The sequence below is a fragment of the Ambystoma mexicanum genome, chromosome 10, assembly GCF_040938575.1.
Source record: "Ambystoma mexicanum isolate Mex_15411 chromosome 10, UKY_AmexF1_1, whole genome shotgun sequence".
Taxonomy (NCBI): Eukaryota; Metazoa; Chordata; class Amphibia; order Caudata; family Ambystomatidae; genus Ambystoma; species Ambystoma mexicanum.
In genome coordinates this window covers 1,409,196,695-1,409,212,397 of record NC_090932.1, presented here as the reverse complement: position 1 = coordinate 1,409,212,397, position 15,703 = coordinate 1,409,196,695, and the positions used below count along the sequence as shown (strand labels likewise).

The 15,703-nt window shown below is 44.5% G+C and overlaps 1 protein-coding gene across 4 annotated transcripts in view; it reads right to left on the bottom strand.

Annotated features, from left to right (window-relative positions):
- The window catches only part of SVOP (SV2 related protein), a 750,499-nt gene that overhangs the window by 281,201 nt on the left and 453,595 nt on the right, over positions 1-15,703 (bottom strand). For all 4 annotated transcript variants that reach the window (XM_069619446.1, XM_069619445.1, XM_069619448.1 and 1 more), the window contains one exon: positions 13,234-13,305. In XM_069619446.1, coding sequence (XP_069475547.1) covers positions 13,234-13,305 — 72 coding nt within the window. The remainder of the gene's footprint in view (positions 1-13,233; positions 13,306-15,703) is intronic.

Below are 15,703 nucleotides of genomic sequence, written 5' to 3'. Positions count from 1 at the left end.
CCTTGTCAGACCGGCAACCTTGCAGCAGAGGTTTTAACTAGCTGTAGGGCCCCTAGGATTTTATTCCAGGGATCTAGTAGCCCACAAAGGTTATTAATGCTTGTAAACAGGCCAAAGAACCATCATTGTTTTTAACTGTGACCTAGGACCATACCAAGTACTTCCTTTTTGCAATGGGGGAAAACTTTTGAAAATCGAATTTGCCCCATTTTTCCTGCGCCCATAAAAATAAATATATCAAACTGATTTAGTTCTACCCCACATCTCAAAAATACTTTGCATGAGGGCAAAAAGAAACAAAAGAGATTTTGCACCATGATATTTGTTTACTTAATGGAAAAAAGGAGCACGCTTATTTTACTTAAAAAGTAAGTCAATCTTTTAGAGGATCTAAACTCATTTGACCATTACTTATTACATAAATGTAAAAAAATAGTTTTTCCCCTCACACAAGAGTATTATTTCAATTCACGCAAATCCTTAAGAAATATGTCCAGGTGAAGGTTGGGGCTAAACCTGTTTGCTACATTTCCTATTAGGCAAACCAAAAAATTTATCAAAAAACGGAGTTGCCCAAACGGTCCATTATGTATGTTACTACTGTGCCAGAACAAATTGAAATGCTTTAGCAATTGTGACATTGAATAAGAAAAATTGAGGCTCGTTACATGTTTGCAGTTATTTTGGTGGTAAAACTGCCAAAATACCACCAAACTGTATTACCATTACCACCACTTGGTCCTGCGAATTTAATGTGGGATTACAATTGTTGGTGGCGGTGTGAGCCCCCATTTTTTTTATGTCCATGGGACGCTATGGGGATTTCAGCAGAATTACTGCCTGTGGTAATTCCGCCGGAAGTAATTCTGGTGATTTTGCTGTTTTTGACGGTAAGGCAGAGGATTTACCAGCGGTGCGGTAAAGCAGTGGTAATGGAATTGCCACTACATTACCACTGCTTTTTCCCACACCACCGTACTCGTAATGAGGCCAATTGTCTTATGTGTTTGTTTTAGATTTCTTCACTGTCAACGTGAACTGTGAACTATGAACTGTGATGTAACTGTACCTGTGCCCAATAGGGTCACAACCTGCAGCTATGGGCATGGCAGCTGATAGGATTTTTGCTGTATATGTACTTTCTTCTTCAGAAGTCTGCACCCTGGTTTCATATCAAGGACCCAACTAGAAAAGGTCTAATAGGAGATTTTAATAATCATACTGTTGGTGGGATTGGCTCCTTTGGGGGATGTATGTGATAAGTACACAGTGCTTGCTCCCAGAAATTAAACCAAAACCTACAATGATGTTTTTACAACGCCTTTACCTGTTTAAATTGGGGAGATGTGTCTCCTTCCAACATGGGGGTGAGGGGATGAGGTTCTCCTCCCAAACACAACCACCCAATCACTGTTCATCCTCTCCTATCCCCATCACTGTTTTTGGGAACTTTTGTTTTTAATACCGAAATGTATTTTCTGGGCCAAGAAAACATTTGCCGCACAATAAACGCATTCTCCTCTTTTAAGGTCTTGCCTTTGATGCGCCTCGGCGCTAATAGACATCACGTGCAAATGTTATGACATACACATATCCTGTTGAATTTAAATAAAACAAACATGCTTTCTCCATTGGGTTCAGAAAACCACTACACAAAAAAGGGTTTCTTGTGCTATTTTGTAATTTATTACAGCTTACTGGTTGTGCATAAACGAATACACAGGGTTAGTTAATTGCTGGAACACAGTAACAGATTTGTTTTTGACTAAAGCTAATTGTAGGTTAGTTTGTGAAGGGATAATTTTGTAACACTCTTGAGAATAACTGTTTGTAAAGGCTTAGTTAGGAAAACAATTATACTTCAGTATCTACACTAATTTCAAAAGTCAGGCACAGCTAATGAGAAGCCCAAATAAAGCACCATTTTAAATGCATTCTATACTTTTATTTCTCTTCATTGTAATTAATGTAGAATCTTTATTTAAAGTATAAAAGCCAGAAATAAGGCAGGTTTAACCAAAATGAAGGGACCAAATGTACAGAAGATTGTTGCATATTCAGTGACAGTTAAAGTAGGAGGCTTCACAAATGCAAAAGGACTGCCTTTGTGAATCAGATGCATTGCATTCTCTATCCAGTTGCAAAGTCGATGTGGTTGAGTTTTGAAACTTCTTTGCAGCTCACATAGAAATGTATAAAATAAAATGGTTCATGTCGGTTCATGCAGGACACAAGTCAAGAGGAAATCTGAAATGTGTGAACTACATTTCACAACTGTTCACCCCAACCAAACAAATGCTGCTCACTTTTCACTTATCCTAGCCACTCTTTCTCGTCAATACACAAGCATATGCAACCTATAATTTCCTGATAAAATATCATCAGATAATGTTAAAATCAGGACTCAAGTACTTAAAAAAAGAAAAGGGGGGAATATGACGTACGCAATGGGAAGTGACATGACAGGAACTGAAAGTATCTATGCACATTTATTTCAGTTTTTTTTTTCCATCTGAAAAAAGTGCACACTGCATATAAACATTTGTCAAAAGAAAAGATGTTTCTGTATTGTTGCAGGCTAAGTATAAAAGATGAGCACCTTTTTTGTTTAAGAATCTGTAACAAAGCATGCCCTAAAGAGCAGATTACAAGGTATTTTTCAGCTGTGTGATAGCAATTTGTCTGGTCTAATTCTATTCAGTTTTGCTAACTGAAGTCTATATTTGCCGTTCTGAGTTCATATTGCATTGTATTCAAATGAGAAAGTCAAAGTATTTAGGCCACAGCCCAAAAGCTAGAAACTATTCGGCCGGAGCCGAATAGCTTTTTTTCAGCTGGAATTCGGCTGAATACTTACTCGAAGCCGAAGTTCGGTACACCCCTAAATGACACAGAGGTGTGGCCTAATGCTAGGATTTCATTCCCATTATGTTACCCAGAGCTCGATGTAAAACCCTGGGAAACCAGTGCCACGTGAAAGGAAGTCACATCCGGCCACCTCGGGGATTCACAAAGCAACTCCTTGCACGTGGCGTGGGCATAAACGCAAGAACAGAGATATGCTTAGGCCTGCAGCTCTGCTTTTTTACCTCCAATTAACAACGTGGCCACACTAGTAACACCTCAAAAGCGCAGGGATCAAAATGGCACATTGGGACGAGTGGTTCATTGGAGCAGGAAATAATCCTAGGAGAACTGCTGACTACTGCACCAAGGCATGCCACCCCTACTCCCAGGGTGCACCCTGCCCTACGTGGGATGGCACTTCCACTTAAACTGCTTAGCAAAGGTCATTGGCTGGTGATAACAACTGCCTGTTTGCAGCATCTTTGCATTTAAATCTTTTGATTAGAGTTCTGTGACAATACATGATGTGTGGAAGCAAGGAACTCAAAACAAAGGGCCTCATTACACGGTAGGTGGTGAGCCATGGTGCTATTAGCGCCATGGCTCATGCCGGTAAAATACCGGCACCGCCTTGGCGGAAAGGGGATTTACCGCCCCATTCCAAGGTTGGAGGGGCGGTAAATCCCCTTTCCGCCATTGCCCTTCCCCATTCCCATTTCTGCCCCATAGGGCTCTATGGAAATGGGGAAGGTGCTAATTACGCCACCGCAATTTTGCGGTGCCGTAATTAGCTCCGAGGTCCCTTAGCGGGTTGGATTTTAACGCCTGCAAGAAGCAGGCGTTAAATCCTCCAACCCGCAAAGGGACCTCGTAGTACGGCGGTAAGGGTTAACGGTCACCGTTGCCATTAACGGTGACCGTTAACCCTTACCGCCGTCCGTGTAATGAGGCCCAAAGTATTTCAATAAGTAAAACAGGCAGCAAAGATAGAAGCAGGATTTATTTCCACACAGCTGAGCAGAAATCAACAGGGAAACTGGCAGAGTATCCCTCAGAGTATCCCCCAGTGTATCCCTCCCCCAAACATGTGGCCCCTGGGCTCCTTTACACAGTGAGCCTCATATACAAAAGTCAGTAAAATACATGTAGTCGGTTGCATTAACAGTGAACTTTCTAACTAAACATCCTCCAACTTTGAGGGGCATGGTTTCACGGCACTGAACAAGGGCAGGAATGTTCTGTTTGGACTACCAGTGTGTTACAGATCACTGCGTTTAGCAGATATTTTGATGAATCCCCATGAACGTCCAGGTGATCAATGAACCGGTTCTCAGTCAGCAATGCACACCTTCATTAGTGACGTCTCCTGCGTTACTGGGTGCACCTCTGCCCCGGGCAGAGACCAACGTCACAGCTGCACAGCCTTGTAGGCTACCATATGCAGGCCAAACAATGACTAATCCCCCACACTAACGTGAGATGGGGGTTTAGATTCTATTAAAGACAAGGAGGCGATTATTATGCATTACAATCTTTACTCTGAAACCACAGCAGCAAAGAAAAACTTTTACAAACAAAAACGTTGTAAAGAACAGAACTAAATAGAGTTCAATGGCAATGTATGGGAGCTCCCCAATCCATCATGGAGGACAGGTCATGCCCCACAGGCGACCAATGAGCAAGGACCCTTCCCCATATAAGTCCATTACTCCAATCCCAACCCCTCTTTCTGTAGCTGTCTTAAACCAGACGTCCACTGCACAGATCAGACGATAAACGATGAAGGCCAATCCAGTGAAGCTCTCGTACCACGCACTCCATAACTTGTAACTGCGAGCCACACTCCTGATCAGGACCTTAAACCATAGCTGTAAAAAACAACAAGCAAGAAGGATGGGTGGTTGGGCAGAACAACAAACCAAAGAATGTTTTCACTTGAACCACCTATGTACATGCATATCACAATTGACATCATATCATATCCAGGGTGTGAGGGTGGGATAATAATCGCCTCCTTGTCTTTAATAGAATCTAAACCCCCATCTCACGTTAGTGTGGGGAATTAGTCATTCTATGACAAGACAGGAGGCTCATATTATGCAAGTTCAAAGCCCTTGCATCTCATTAGTACAACATGATCCATAATAGAGCCAATATAATGAATAATAAAATAATAGGAAAGGAAACCTTAAATGTTTTCATTAAATAATCAGCTGACCGCAAGAGAATTGCCCAAGACTAGGATGCCCGAAAAACTGTCTTATAAGGCATAGACAAATCCACTGCAAGAAAACAGGAAAATGTGTCAATTCCTGTGTTCCTTACCAGCCACCAAAACCAACTGTTTAAAAGAGGGGAAAACATTGAACAAAGTTCTCCTATACTAATAGGTTAGGACAAAACTCATCTGAAATAAACACCTCTTTTGTCCAATCAAACATTTAAAACACTTAAATTCATACCCTTTTTTGGGAACCTAGAAAGCAAACCAAAGAAAATAAGCACCTAGCTCTCCTGGAGATAAAGAAAAGAAAAGTACCCCATAGGGGTGAAAGTCTTGTAGGTTCCATCCCATGCATTAAAGGAAGATATCGCATTAGAAATAGGGCATGTCGCAGAACTACACTGGGAACCAAGAGGGAAAGACACATCTTCAAAAGGTAAAATGGGAGTACATTTTGTAATAGGACAACCCATCCTGAGCAGAGCGGAAAAGCAATAGAATTAACCCACAATTGTCTTCAGACATATATGTATACTAAGGAGGGATGTCTTCTGGAGGCAGAAACAGAATGGAAGAGAGGAGCCCCACCTGAGAAGCTAAACCCATCAAACCGCGAACACGGAGACCTTCAGACCTCCCTAACTCTTGCAGAAGGACTCTGCTACATGACAAAAGGCATATATTAACAAACCTGATCCTTAGAGGGCAAACTTGGCAAGGAGAAAAAATGTATCTGACATCCAATCGCCACCATTATAGTGATATGTAAACCCCCTTGTAGATATGCCCGGTGTTTGAACCTTGATCCCTCCTCCCTGGAGATAAACCCCCTAGAGGATCAAAACTAACCGAAGGAGGACACCAAAATTCCAAAGTCCTAGCAAGACTCTAAACTGCAAAGAACTAATCACTAAACAGTTAAACTGAAGTTGCACACCAGAATAGGTCCAGCAAATATTTCAGCCAACTTGCAGATCCTTGAAGCTCACAGCACCTTGAGCTGGCACCTTACTGTAAAAACGAACTCTTGTGAAAGAACCCAAAGGACCACCTGCCATGCAGGTGACTATGAGAACCACGTCAGTAACTAAATATAAATATCCCAGCCCTCTGGGAATCATAGCGGCAGACACCTTCTGATAGTGAATGTATAGACGCTAGAACACATCAATAGAGGGTCATGAGAACGTGGATGGGGAATTAGTATCACTCCCAGACCCCTCTATCCCACCAAAGGATATTGAGTCCTCCCAAAAGAGGAGAAACTTCCCCCACTTATCCAAGGGAAACCTTGCAACCCAGAAGAAAGCTACCCTGAGGACCCCATTAAAGCACCGCTTTACACCCTTAAGAGAAATAAATACACTATAGCACCTCTAACCAACCCCTGACCGTGGACAGGATCAGCTTAACTTCTTGAAATACCAGATATTAGCAGAAAGGAAAGTAACTGACGGGAGGGAAATGCTCAGTGCGAGTCTGCACTGGTCACGCGTCAGAAATCCTGTAAAAAAGGAAAACGGAAAACCATCGGGTGTTACCCCCAGAGGTGTAATAATATGATGCAATCTCCCCCAAGGATGGCGGGAAGGGAATGAGGGGGAAAGGACTCTGGATAATTATCAATGCCCCGTAAATGTAAGGTTGAGAAAGAAACTGGGACCACTATCCCCTCAAACCCTGAGGACTGAATCACTGTATTCATGTGAGGCTGACTGGCCACTAAAGGAATCAGGGAATGAAAAACTAAGCACATTATCCATAGCAAACCAGTACTTATACAGTACGACGAACCCTCAGGAATACGAGAGGTGCTTACTTATCGATCTCAGCAGGATAAAAGACAGATTTAGACCTTTTCAAATTTAGGAACCTGCATCAGTAGGGTCAGCACAGATATGAAAACAGCACTCTATTTGGTGCACTATAGAAAAATATATATGTATAAAGAGGTTAAGCAACGCTCATGAGGGTACAGAAGCCTACTTGTACTCCTCGAGCAGAGGAGAAGTTGCAATATACTATTAGACAGCAAGCTGAACCATAGGCCAAGCTTTGGGAGGAAATCCATGGGGCAGGCGCCATAAAGTTATTACTTGGCAACTCATCTATCAGATACCATCAAGTGTTTCCATCAAGTGTTTCCAAACATTCCATCCAAGTAAAACATGGTTGCTCAACTTGTCATGCAACAAAAACTGAACAGTTACCCTCGAGCTGACCCTGTCTCCACCAAAATCCAATAGAATAATGAATGTCCAATGGAACAAAAGTAGGGGAGAAAAACATGTCCCCACTAAAGAGCCTTAAGCCCTGCAGACCTCACTAGAGACACTCTTTTTTCTCCTCATGTTGAGAGAAAATACTGTAGCTTAATCAGCACGGGTATTGGGTGGAGCAATTGAGGTCGGGGAAGCAAACCTAAGGAAAGGACTGAGTTGTCCTGAACTAACTAAGGTAAAGGGCGACAGAATTTTTAACTAAAAGACGAAGGATAATACCAGAGAGATGGTTAGAGAGGAAGGTACAACCCCTCCATATGTTTCTGTTTACAACCACTTCCACACTCTCTTTTTTTCAAAGTACTTAATAAATAAATAATATATAATATATAAAATATATAATATATCCAACAAAGAGGGGTTACGCCCTCACAGGGGTCCGAACCCCAGGCCCTTATATAAGCTGATACTCACTGAGCTATCCGGGCCACTGACAATTCTGAAAAACGCAAATGTGCTCCAGTCAACACTTAAACATATTGTTTATCAAAAGTGTACACTGAGCAAGTGCACCTCAACTGCTCACCCCAGCAGGGTGTGGCAACTAATAGTACACGAGGGAGCACCTCGCAGTATAAACCAGGCGAAGCCTGAAACCGACGGTAACTGCATGCCTACCAGAACAAACAATGGCGTCAGCCATATGCAGCACTTAAACAAAGCTGCCGACCTTAAGGGAGTAATACACTGAACAAGTGCATCTCCAACTGCTCGCCCGAGCAGGGCGTGATAATCAGCAGTATACGAGGGGGTAACCTCGCATTAGAACTCAGGCAGAGCCTGAAACCGAGCAGGTTATGGTGCATGCCAGTTAAGGTAATTACCCAAGTTGCCGACTTTAAGGGTGGAAACACTGAGCAAGTGTACCTCAAACTGCTCACCCTAGCAGGGCGTGGACCCAGCAGTATACGAGGGGACCCCTCGCAGAAAACACAGGCAACCTTGCCACCGAGCAGATGACTGCACCTTTCCAGGGAAGACAATGACATCTGCCACCAGCAGCCCCCAAACAAAAGAAAACTGTCAAGTTTAAGGTAGGAAACACTGAGCAAGTGCACCTCCAACTGCTCGCCCGAGCAGGGCGTGATAATCTGCAGTACACGAGGGGGTAACCTCGCAATAGAATTCAGGCTGAACCTGAAACCGAACAGATGGCACCTCAGTGAAGGCAAATCACCTAACTTAAGAAATAAGTAAATAAATAAACAATAAAATAAAAACTGCAGAATTGGCAGTGTATGAGGCTCTGCAGTAGGCGAACCAGTGTTAATATAAGTTGAAATATCAATATAAACACAAAATAAAATATCAATTTTTAAATATATATATATACATAAACATTCATATTCAAAAGTAATTAAAATTACATATAATCTTGTTAAAGTGGAAAAATGCGGACTGGGCTGTCTCAAGTGGTCTCGCATAACTACGGTGAACAGGCAACCCGGATTCCATTTGAGAAATCCCTCTGGGATTTGCATGGTTGGGCGGAATGGAAAATAAAATTGTAATTATTTACCCCAACACGTTCCGAATTTAAAAGTTGGAGGATTCGTTCGAACCTGACAACCACTACTGCCTGTGCTACAGAGACTGGCTTCAACATAATAGAAAAGAAGGAAACAGGAAATATATAGGACCAAGCACGCTCGCAGCACCTGGCAGTCCCAGGTGTAATTCAAAGAAAAAAAAGAGGTGCAAATTAACCATACATACATTTTTTAAAATATCCATGATGTTCCGGACATTGTATTAGAAGCCTGGAACCCAGCCTCCCAACACCAAGCACTTAGCTGTTGAGCCACTGGAGGCTGTGTTATGCAAAGGAACACTGCAGCCCACCAAAGGGCTTTGCACACAGGTCGCCAGCAGTGCAGGCCCTGAATAAGCTAATGTAACAAACACGGAGGGCATAAACAAACAAAAGAGAGGCTTGCGTGCGCTGGCCTTGAAGCTTATCAGCTTCAGTCTGGCCGTAAACCATAAATAAACACAAGAATGCTCGCGCACGCGCACACCTGCACAAAGCATTAGCTTCTGTTAGCCAATAAATCTTTACATAAAGAAAGCTTCCATTCAGACCAGTGCGCACGGGATAAAGAAAACAGTACACACTTAAACATAATGCCCAGAGGCAAACCAGCGCAGCGAGCGTTGGAAAGTTAAACAAACAGTACTTTAAAATATAAAGGACTAATATATATCTTAAATGTATCACAAAGAAATGCTACAAGCATACAATATTTTTCCCATAATATAACCAATTAAGGTTTAACTTCTACTGACAACATGTAAGACACAAACTGAAAGGAGTGTACTTAACTGTGGTGTCAGCAGCAAAGAAAGAGGGGTTGGGATTGGAGTAATGGACTTATATGGGGAAGGGTCCCTGCTCATTGGTCGCCTGTGGGGCATGACCTGTCCTCCATGATGGATTGGGGAGCTCCCATACATTGCCATTGAACTCTATTTAGTTCTGTTCTTTACAACGTTTTTGTTTGTAAAAGTTTTTCTTTGCTGCTGTGGTTTCAGAGTAAAGATTGTAATGCATAATATGAGCCTCCTGTCGTGTCATAGAATCAGACTCATGACGCCGCTAGTTTTACTCTGCATGTGATTCATGGACATCCAGGGCACATGAGACATTAGTAACCACCGAGGGACAATGAGCTTGTAACAAGCAAGTGCATTGTCTCTCGCCGATTCGTTACCAGCCCCACAATGACTTACCTGCTCCTGATGCGTGCTGCGTAGAGCAAAGTTCCTTTGTTTTCTCCGACTGGCCACCATGGAAAGGGAGAAGGGACTACGTGCAGTCCTTTCGCTCCTTTCCCTGTCAGCCATTTTCAATGTTTACTTTTTTTCCTATCTTTTTCATCACCGCCATGGAAAAGGAGAAGGGACAAAGTGTTGTCCCTTCTCCCCGATTCATGGCGGACATTCTTTCTTTTTTATCGAGTAGCAGGCATAGTATTTTTCCCAACTTGAAAGAAAATGCTATTAGTGCCCTGATACATCGTGCCGGCATACTAATAGCAATATTACACCGGCAGGGGGAATTACCAGGCTTGTTAATACCCTAGTGCTTTGTTGAGGCCTGAGCAAATGGCTTGGGGCATTACCTGGCCCGGTAATGACCCCCGTCCTTGTAATATTGCTTAATAAAATACTGCCGAGATTAGTTCAACCACTATCTCCGTTTGTTTGATGTTGCAGACACTCGCGATGATTGACTAATCAGGGTGGCATTCCATTAAATGGGAAACATGTGGGTTGAGCCCCAAAACAACCAAAAAGAGACAACTTTAAATGTAGAAACTTCCTCATTTCCTACAAAAAAGTGTCAGGGGAGTCTGTAAAGATACTGATGTTAAATGCTGCGGATAATAACTAGAATTGAACAAGGAACTCATACTCCCGGCCCAAATATGTTCCAGTCGCAGTTACATATGAAAAAGGGTCTTCCCCAAAGGGCTATCATACAGAAAAAGAAAGTTCTCCAAATTCTGTGTAAGGAACTGGTGACGCTGAACTGGCACCTGTTAGCCATACTTGACTCATTGAGGGGGTCCTGCAAGGGGAAGAGTTTTTAAGTCCATACATCTTGACGCTGCTTCGGAGTTTTGAGAGAGTGTGAATTTGGGGATCACTCAGTCATAAATATTAGCCCAGCCTGTGGCATCTTTCTGCATCGCTTCTTGGCGCATCGCATGCGAGACGTGCCTTATGCATTCCGAATGGAATGCGCGCAAAGCCTGTCGTTTTGAGCAGCCCCTGCTTTCCCACCTGCCACACAACTTCCGGCCCACATTTATGTTCCATTCACAGAGCTGAAGAACTGCGCGCGCAGAAGAAGCACGCGTTCCAGGAGTGTAGTCTGCGTAAAGCAGGATTCATGTTTCCAATCCTTGCAAAGAAGGCCACGTAGTAAAGAATGGCTCGGCCTGATGCATCATCCCGCTCCGAAGAGGGAGGTAGATTGAATCCCGCTTCCTTCGGCCTGCTCTGCTGCTTGGCCTTTCTGTCCACGTGAACTGCTTATCACATACTTCCGCTTATTGCTCCTATAGCATTGAATAGGTTTTCATTTATTTATTTATTTATTAATAATATGCACACAGTCCACAAGGCTTTACATATACAAACATATTCATACGTTCCATCAATACAAATCTTTAACAATACTCGAAAATATCACATGATGAAACGAATTCATATTAAAAGAAAATATGTTTTTAATCAAAAATTGTTTCACCAAAATGTTAGCACAGAGAATGATTTCACGCGCCACCTGGATGAGAAATTATCTACTACAAGATGCCTCTGATTATTTTGCTTTCATTCTGTTTATAAACTTGTTAATTATAACCCTGTTCCTTGTGTCGTTTTGATGCAGTTTTGTTTTTGGTGTTTCTTTTTAATAGTAAGGGCGAGTCCGTATTGCATTGCAAAGAGATGCTGGCCCTAGCCGACCTTAGCCTAACTTGCAAGTCCAACCTCCCTCTACCCTCATCATCCTCACTATACCACATTGTGGCCTCGCCCGTCCCCTGGTATATGATATGCTATGATATGGCATTTGCAAAGCACCTATACACAAGTGTTTCAAGGCGCGAACCCCTTTTTTCTGGTTAAAAAACTTTGCAGATAATTGATGACATCACAAAATACAATGAAATCGCTAAACAATGAGGCACTTGTGTCATGTAGCACTCCCACTGATAGGTATGGAATATGCTGAGGTGCAGGTTTAAAGACATATAGAAAACAGGTAAGGAGGGGTGGAGAAGGATTACATAAATACAGAGAAGGGGGGAATAAGAACAGCAGATAACTAAGAGATAGAACACACGTAAGTCACAACATGAATTAGAAAATCCAAGCAAGGAAGGGAAAGATAGAGGAGAAATCAAATCCCAAAGAAGGAACGACAGACCAACCACAGCGAAAGACAAACTACAAACTATAGAAAAAATAGCTCCTGGGAGCTGTCAGCATTAGATCCTAGGGCAAGGTAACTCGCAAAGCAGTAAATGCACCCAGTCTTGGAATATCAACTGGCAGGTTTAGGCAACAGGCTAACTGCATATGTGGTATGATAGGTCATGTGGGTGGTGAGCTTAGTAGACAGCAGAACATTGCACGGGTTGGCGGGAGAGAACACCTATCCAGTAGGGCCTGGCCAGCCGGAAGGCATAAGACGTGGAAATGGCAATAATGCATTTTGTACATCAGTAAAACATGAGAGTGCATTTGGCTACATAGCTGTGGTAGTACTAAGCGTGCTGATAAGGCTGATGGGCTGGGTGGGGAAGAATCTTCTGGATCCCACCGCGCAGCATCTGTGGTCATAGAGCGACTCCATCTTACATTCCTGCTAAACAACAGATTTCATGATCGAGGATGTACTGCTGTTGGTTACACCTACAACTGACGTAAATACGTGCAACGAAGTACCTGCGTCACCTGACTGACCTGGACAGTGGCCCTTGGAATGTTCTCTGTGCTCCTGTACGCCGCCCGGCTTTCTTCTAGGCGCGACCTCCGTACGCTTAGGCAGCGAAGTGAGGCTGCTCTAAAGGCAGCCTTAAATGGTTCAAATTGGTGTTTGCATGATTTTCTTTTTCTGCTTCCCCTGACCCTTTTCCAAATATGTTGAGTTGCTGAATGTGTGTTGAACAATTTTTCTTTTTTGTGATTCAGTGAATTACAGTGTGAAAGGTGATCTATAGCCGCCTTTCTGTGTCTGTTTCGTCAGTGACAGCAGGCTATGCAGACGAATTTCATTAGAAGAAATGAAACAGCCCTACTTTTACCTCTTCAAAGCACATATCACAAGCAATTCTGATGACAACCAACAGTTTCTAAATGTCAACTTACAGTTTTTCTGCCGTACTGGTCTGAAATGTTTCCCCACAGCGAAGAGCTGGCCATCATGCCCACAAACACCACCTGCAGGAGATCGAGAAGAGGGTGGTGTGTCACTTAGATGTGTTAGCTCATAGGAGAAGAGCAGGCATGTGTGCAGCAGTCACCCCAGGGGACACAGGCTCGCCAATGCTTCTCTCTGGGGCACACCATTCAAAATCAACTTGTCCAGATCCCAGTATGTACAGGAATAAACAGACAAGCACTGGCACGGCCTACAACTTTGGCCTCTGAATAGGCACACATGTTCCGAGAACTACCATAATGGCACTACCTAGACCATAAGATGGCAACAGCTAGCAAATGGTGTTAGAGCCTGGGTAAATCTGGCTTGAAAATACCTATCAAATATCTATACAAGAGCACAAAAATGTTGGTTTTGCCAATGCTGGTTTTTAACAGGACTTCAGTGCAAAGAACAGATGCAAGGAATCATGTATAAGGCAAGTGGCTGAAGGCACACTCAGTAAAGACAGTTTTATAACAACTGGGGCTAATTTAGCTGGTTAATAGCTGCAAGTAGGGCATTACCATTCAGAAGGCTGATAAGAACGCACAGAGATAGACTTAAAGATATCCTATGAAGATGTGTGTTGGGCCGGGAGGGGCAGGTAGTAGGTGAGAATGGCCCCACTGCCACCCAACCACCCTCCCCCACCCCGTCCTGCCATTGCTAATGCTCTCTCCCACCCCAACTGCGTTTGCCTCACACCTCTCCAAACCATGCATTTTACCAATCCTCATTCTCCCTTGTCCTGACACTCGTTCAACCCAACCATCATCTTGGTCATATCATCTGCCCAGCAGCGGCAACCCTCTTCTCACATCTAGACTCCTTCAACCCACCTGCAACAACACGTATTGCGCTGCTGCCTCCCATGCATTGCGTAACTACATTGCGCCATCATTCTTCATCTCCTCCACCTCCCACTCACGCCCCCTTGAACTCTCTAAGCTTCTTCACCTACCAACACACATATCATTGAACACACTTTCATGTCTAGAACCTATACACCTATTTTGCCTACTAAACATGACACCTCTTGCTTTACCCAACCCACTATCACGCCCCGTCACATTCAACCACATTGGGCTTCCTCTTACCTCATCCCCTCTCCCACGCCACACACACTTGGGAGCGTTAGATGCTGTAAACAGGAAATTGAACTAAGTAAAAGGGACGCTAACAACGAGGCTTCATAGAAGCCATTTAAACCCGAGATACAGGGCTTGAAATTGGCCGGGGCTAGGCAGGTCTCAGCCCTGGCAGTCTCCAATATTACCCTTGATGCTGGGATCTGCTGTGTAAACAAAAATGAGTGACAGAACAGCTCTATGCCATTAGATGTCAATATCAACCTTGTTTGGCGGCGTGGCCAACTAGTACACGATGAGGACGTAATTCCTCGGTGCTCCGTGGCCGCCAGCCGAATCCTGAACAAATCCTGCAAAATTTGTACCAGATTGCAAAGTAAAGTATATTTCCCAGTGTCGGACACCCGCGGCCACACTTGACAGCAGTGTGAGGCAGAACCGGAGAAAGGAACCGGAGATATCGCCGTCTGAAATAGACTGCGTCTGGCGCCAAACCTACGACAAGATGGCCGCCGGGTGCGGAGGGCGTTAGGAATCGATGCGACCCGCCGACGAGAGGATTGTGATTCCCCCTCCTCCCCCTGGACTGTGCTTCCTTGCGTGCGAGCTAATGGGGAGGCCCGCGACTGGGTTCCCCCTTCAGCAGCCGACTCCCGTCGGCCAACAGGATCGCTCCTGCGACCAAGCGCGGGACCCCTGGACTGTGACCTGCCACGGTCCCACGCCAAAGTAGGAGTCGCCCCCCGGTGCGGAGACGAGACCCGGCCCGGTGAGGGACTCCATCCCGCCCGGACCTGGGGCACTGCAAATCCGCAGAAGACAGGCACTCACAGCTGCACCCCAGGTGAGCTGTGCTTGCGCACAGAGTGTGCCGGATTGGAGCGGGGCGGACTGCCCTGGCGATGCGAACCCAGGAGGGGCTGTGAACGGGGAGAGACAGCGGGTTCCTCGACACGGAGGTGGCCCCGACCACAACCCAAGCTCTCCACTCTCCACTGCGGTCCTGTGGTGAACAAGAGGAGCAGGGAGTAAATGATCCTCTTTGATGGTGCGTGTGGCCATACCAAGCATATGCTCTGGCCCCTGGAGCACGACTTCCATCTTGGGCACTGCACACCTTTGGATCCGGAGAGGACCACGACACAGTCACCTGACAGTAACCTTCCTGGACAGTAAGACTAACACCCAGGGCACTGAGGCACGGCACCCAAAACTTTCACACCAGAGTGGTCGAGTGGCTGGAGGCGTACAACATAGAGCGCTTCACAGAAACAGACATTGTAATCTCCTCAGCTGCACCCCCATACCCACAGTGTTGCCGCCACGT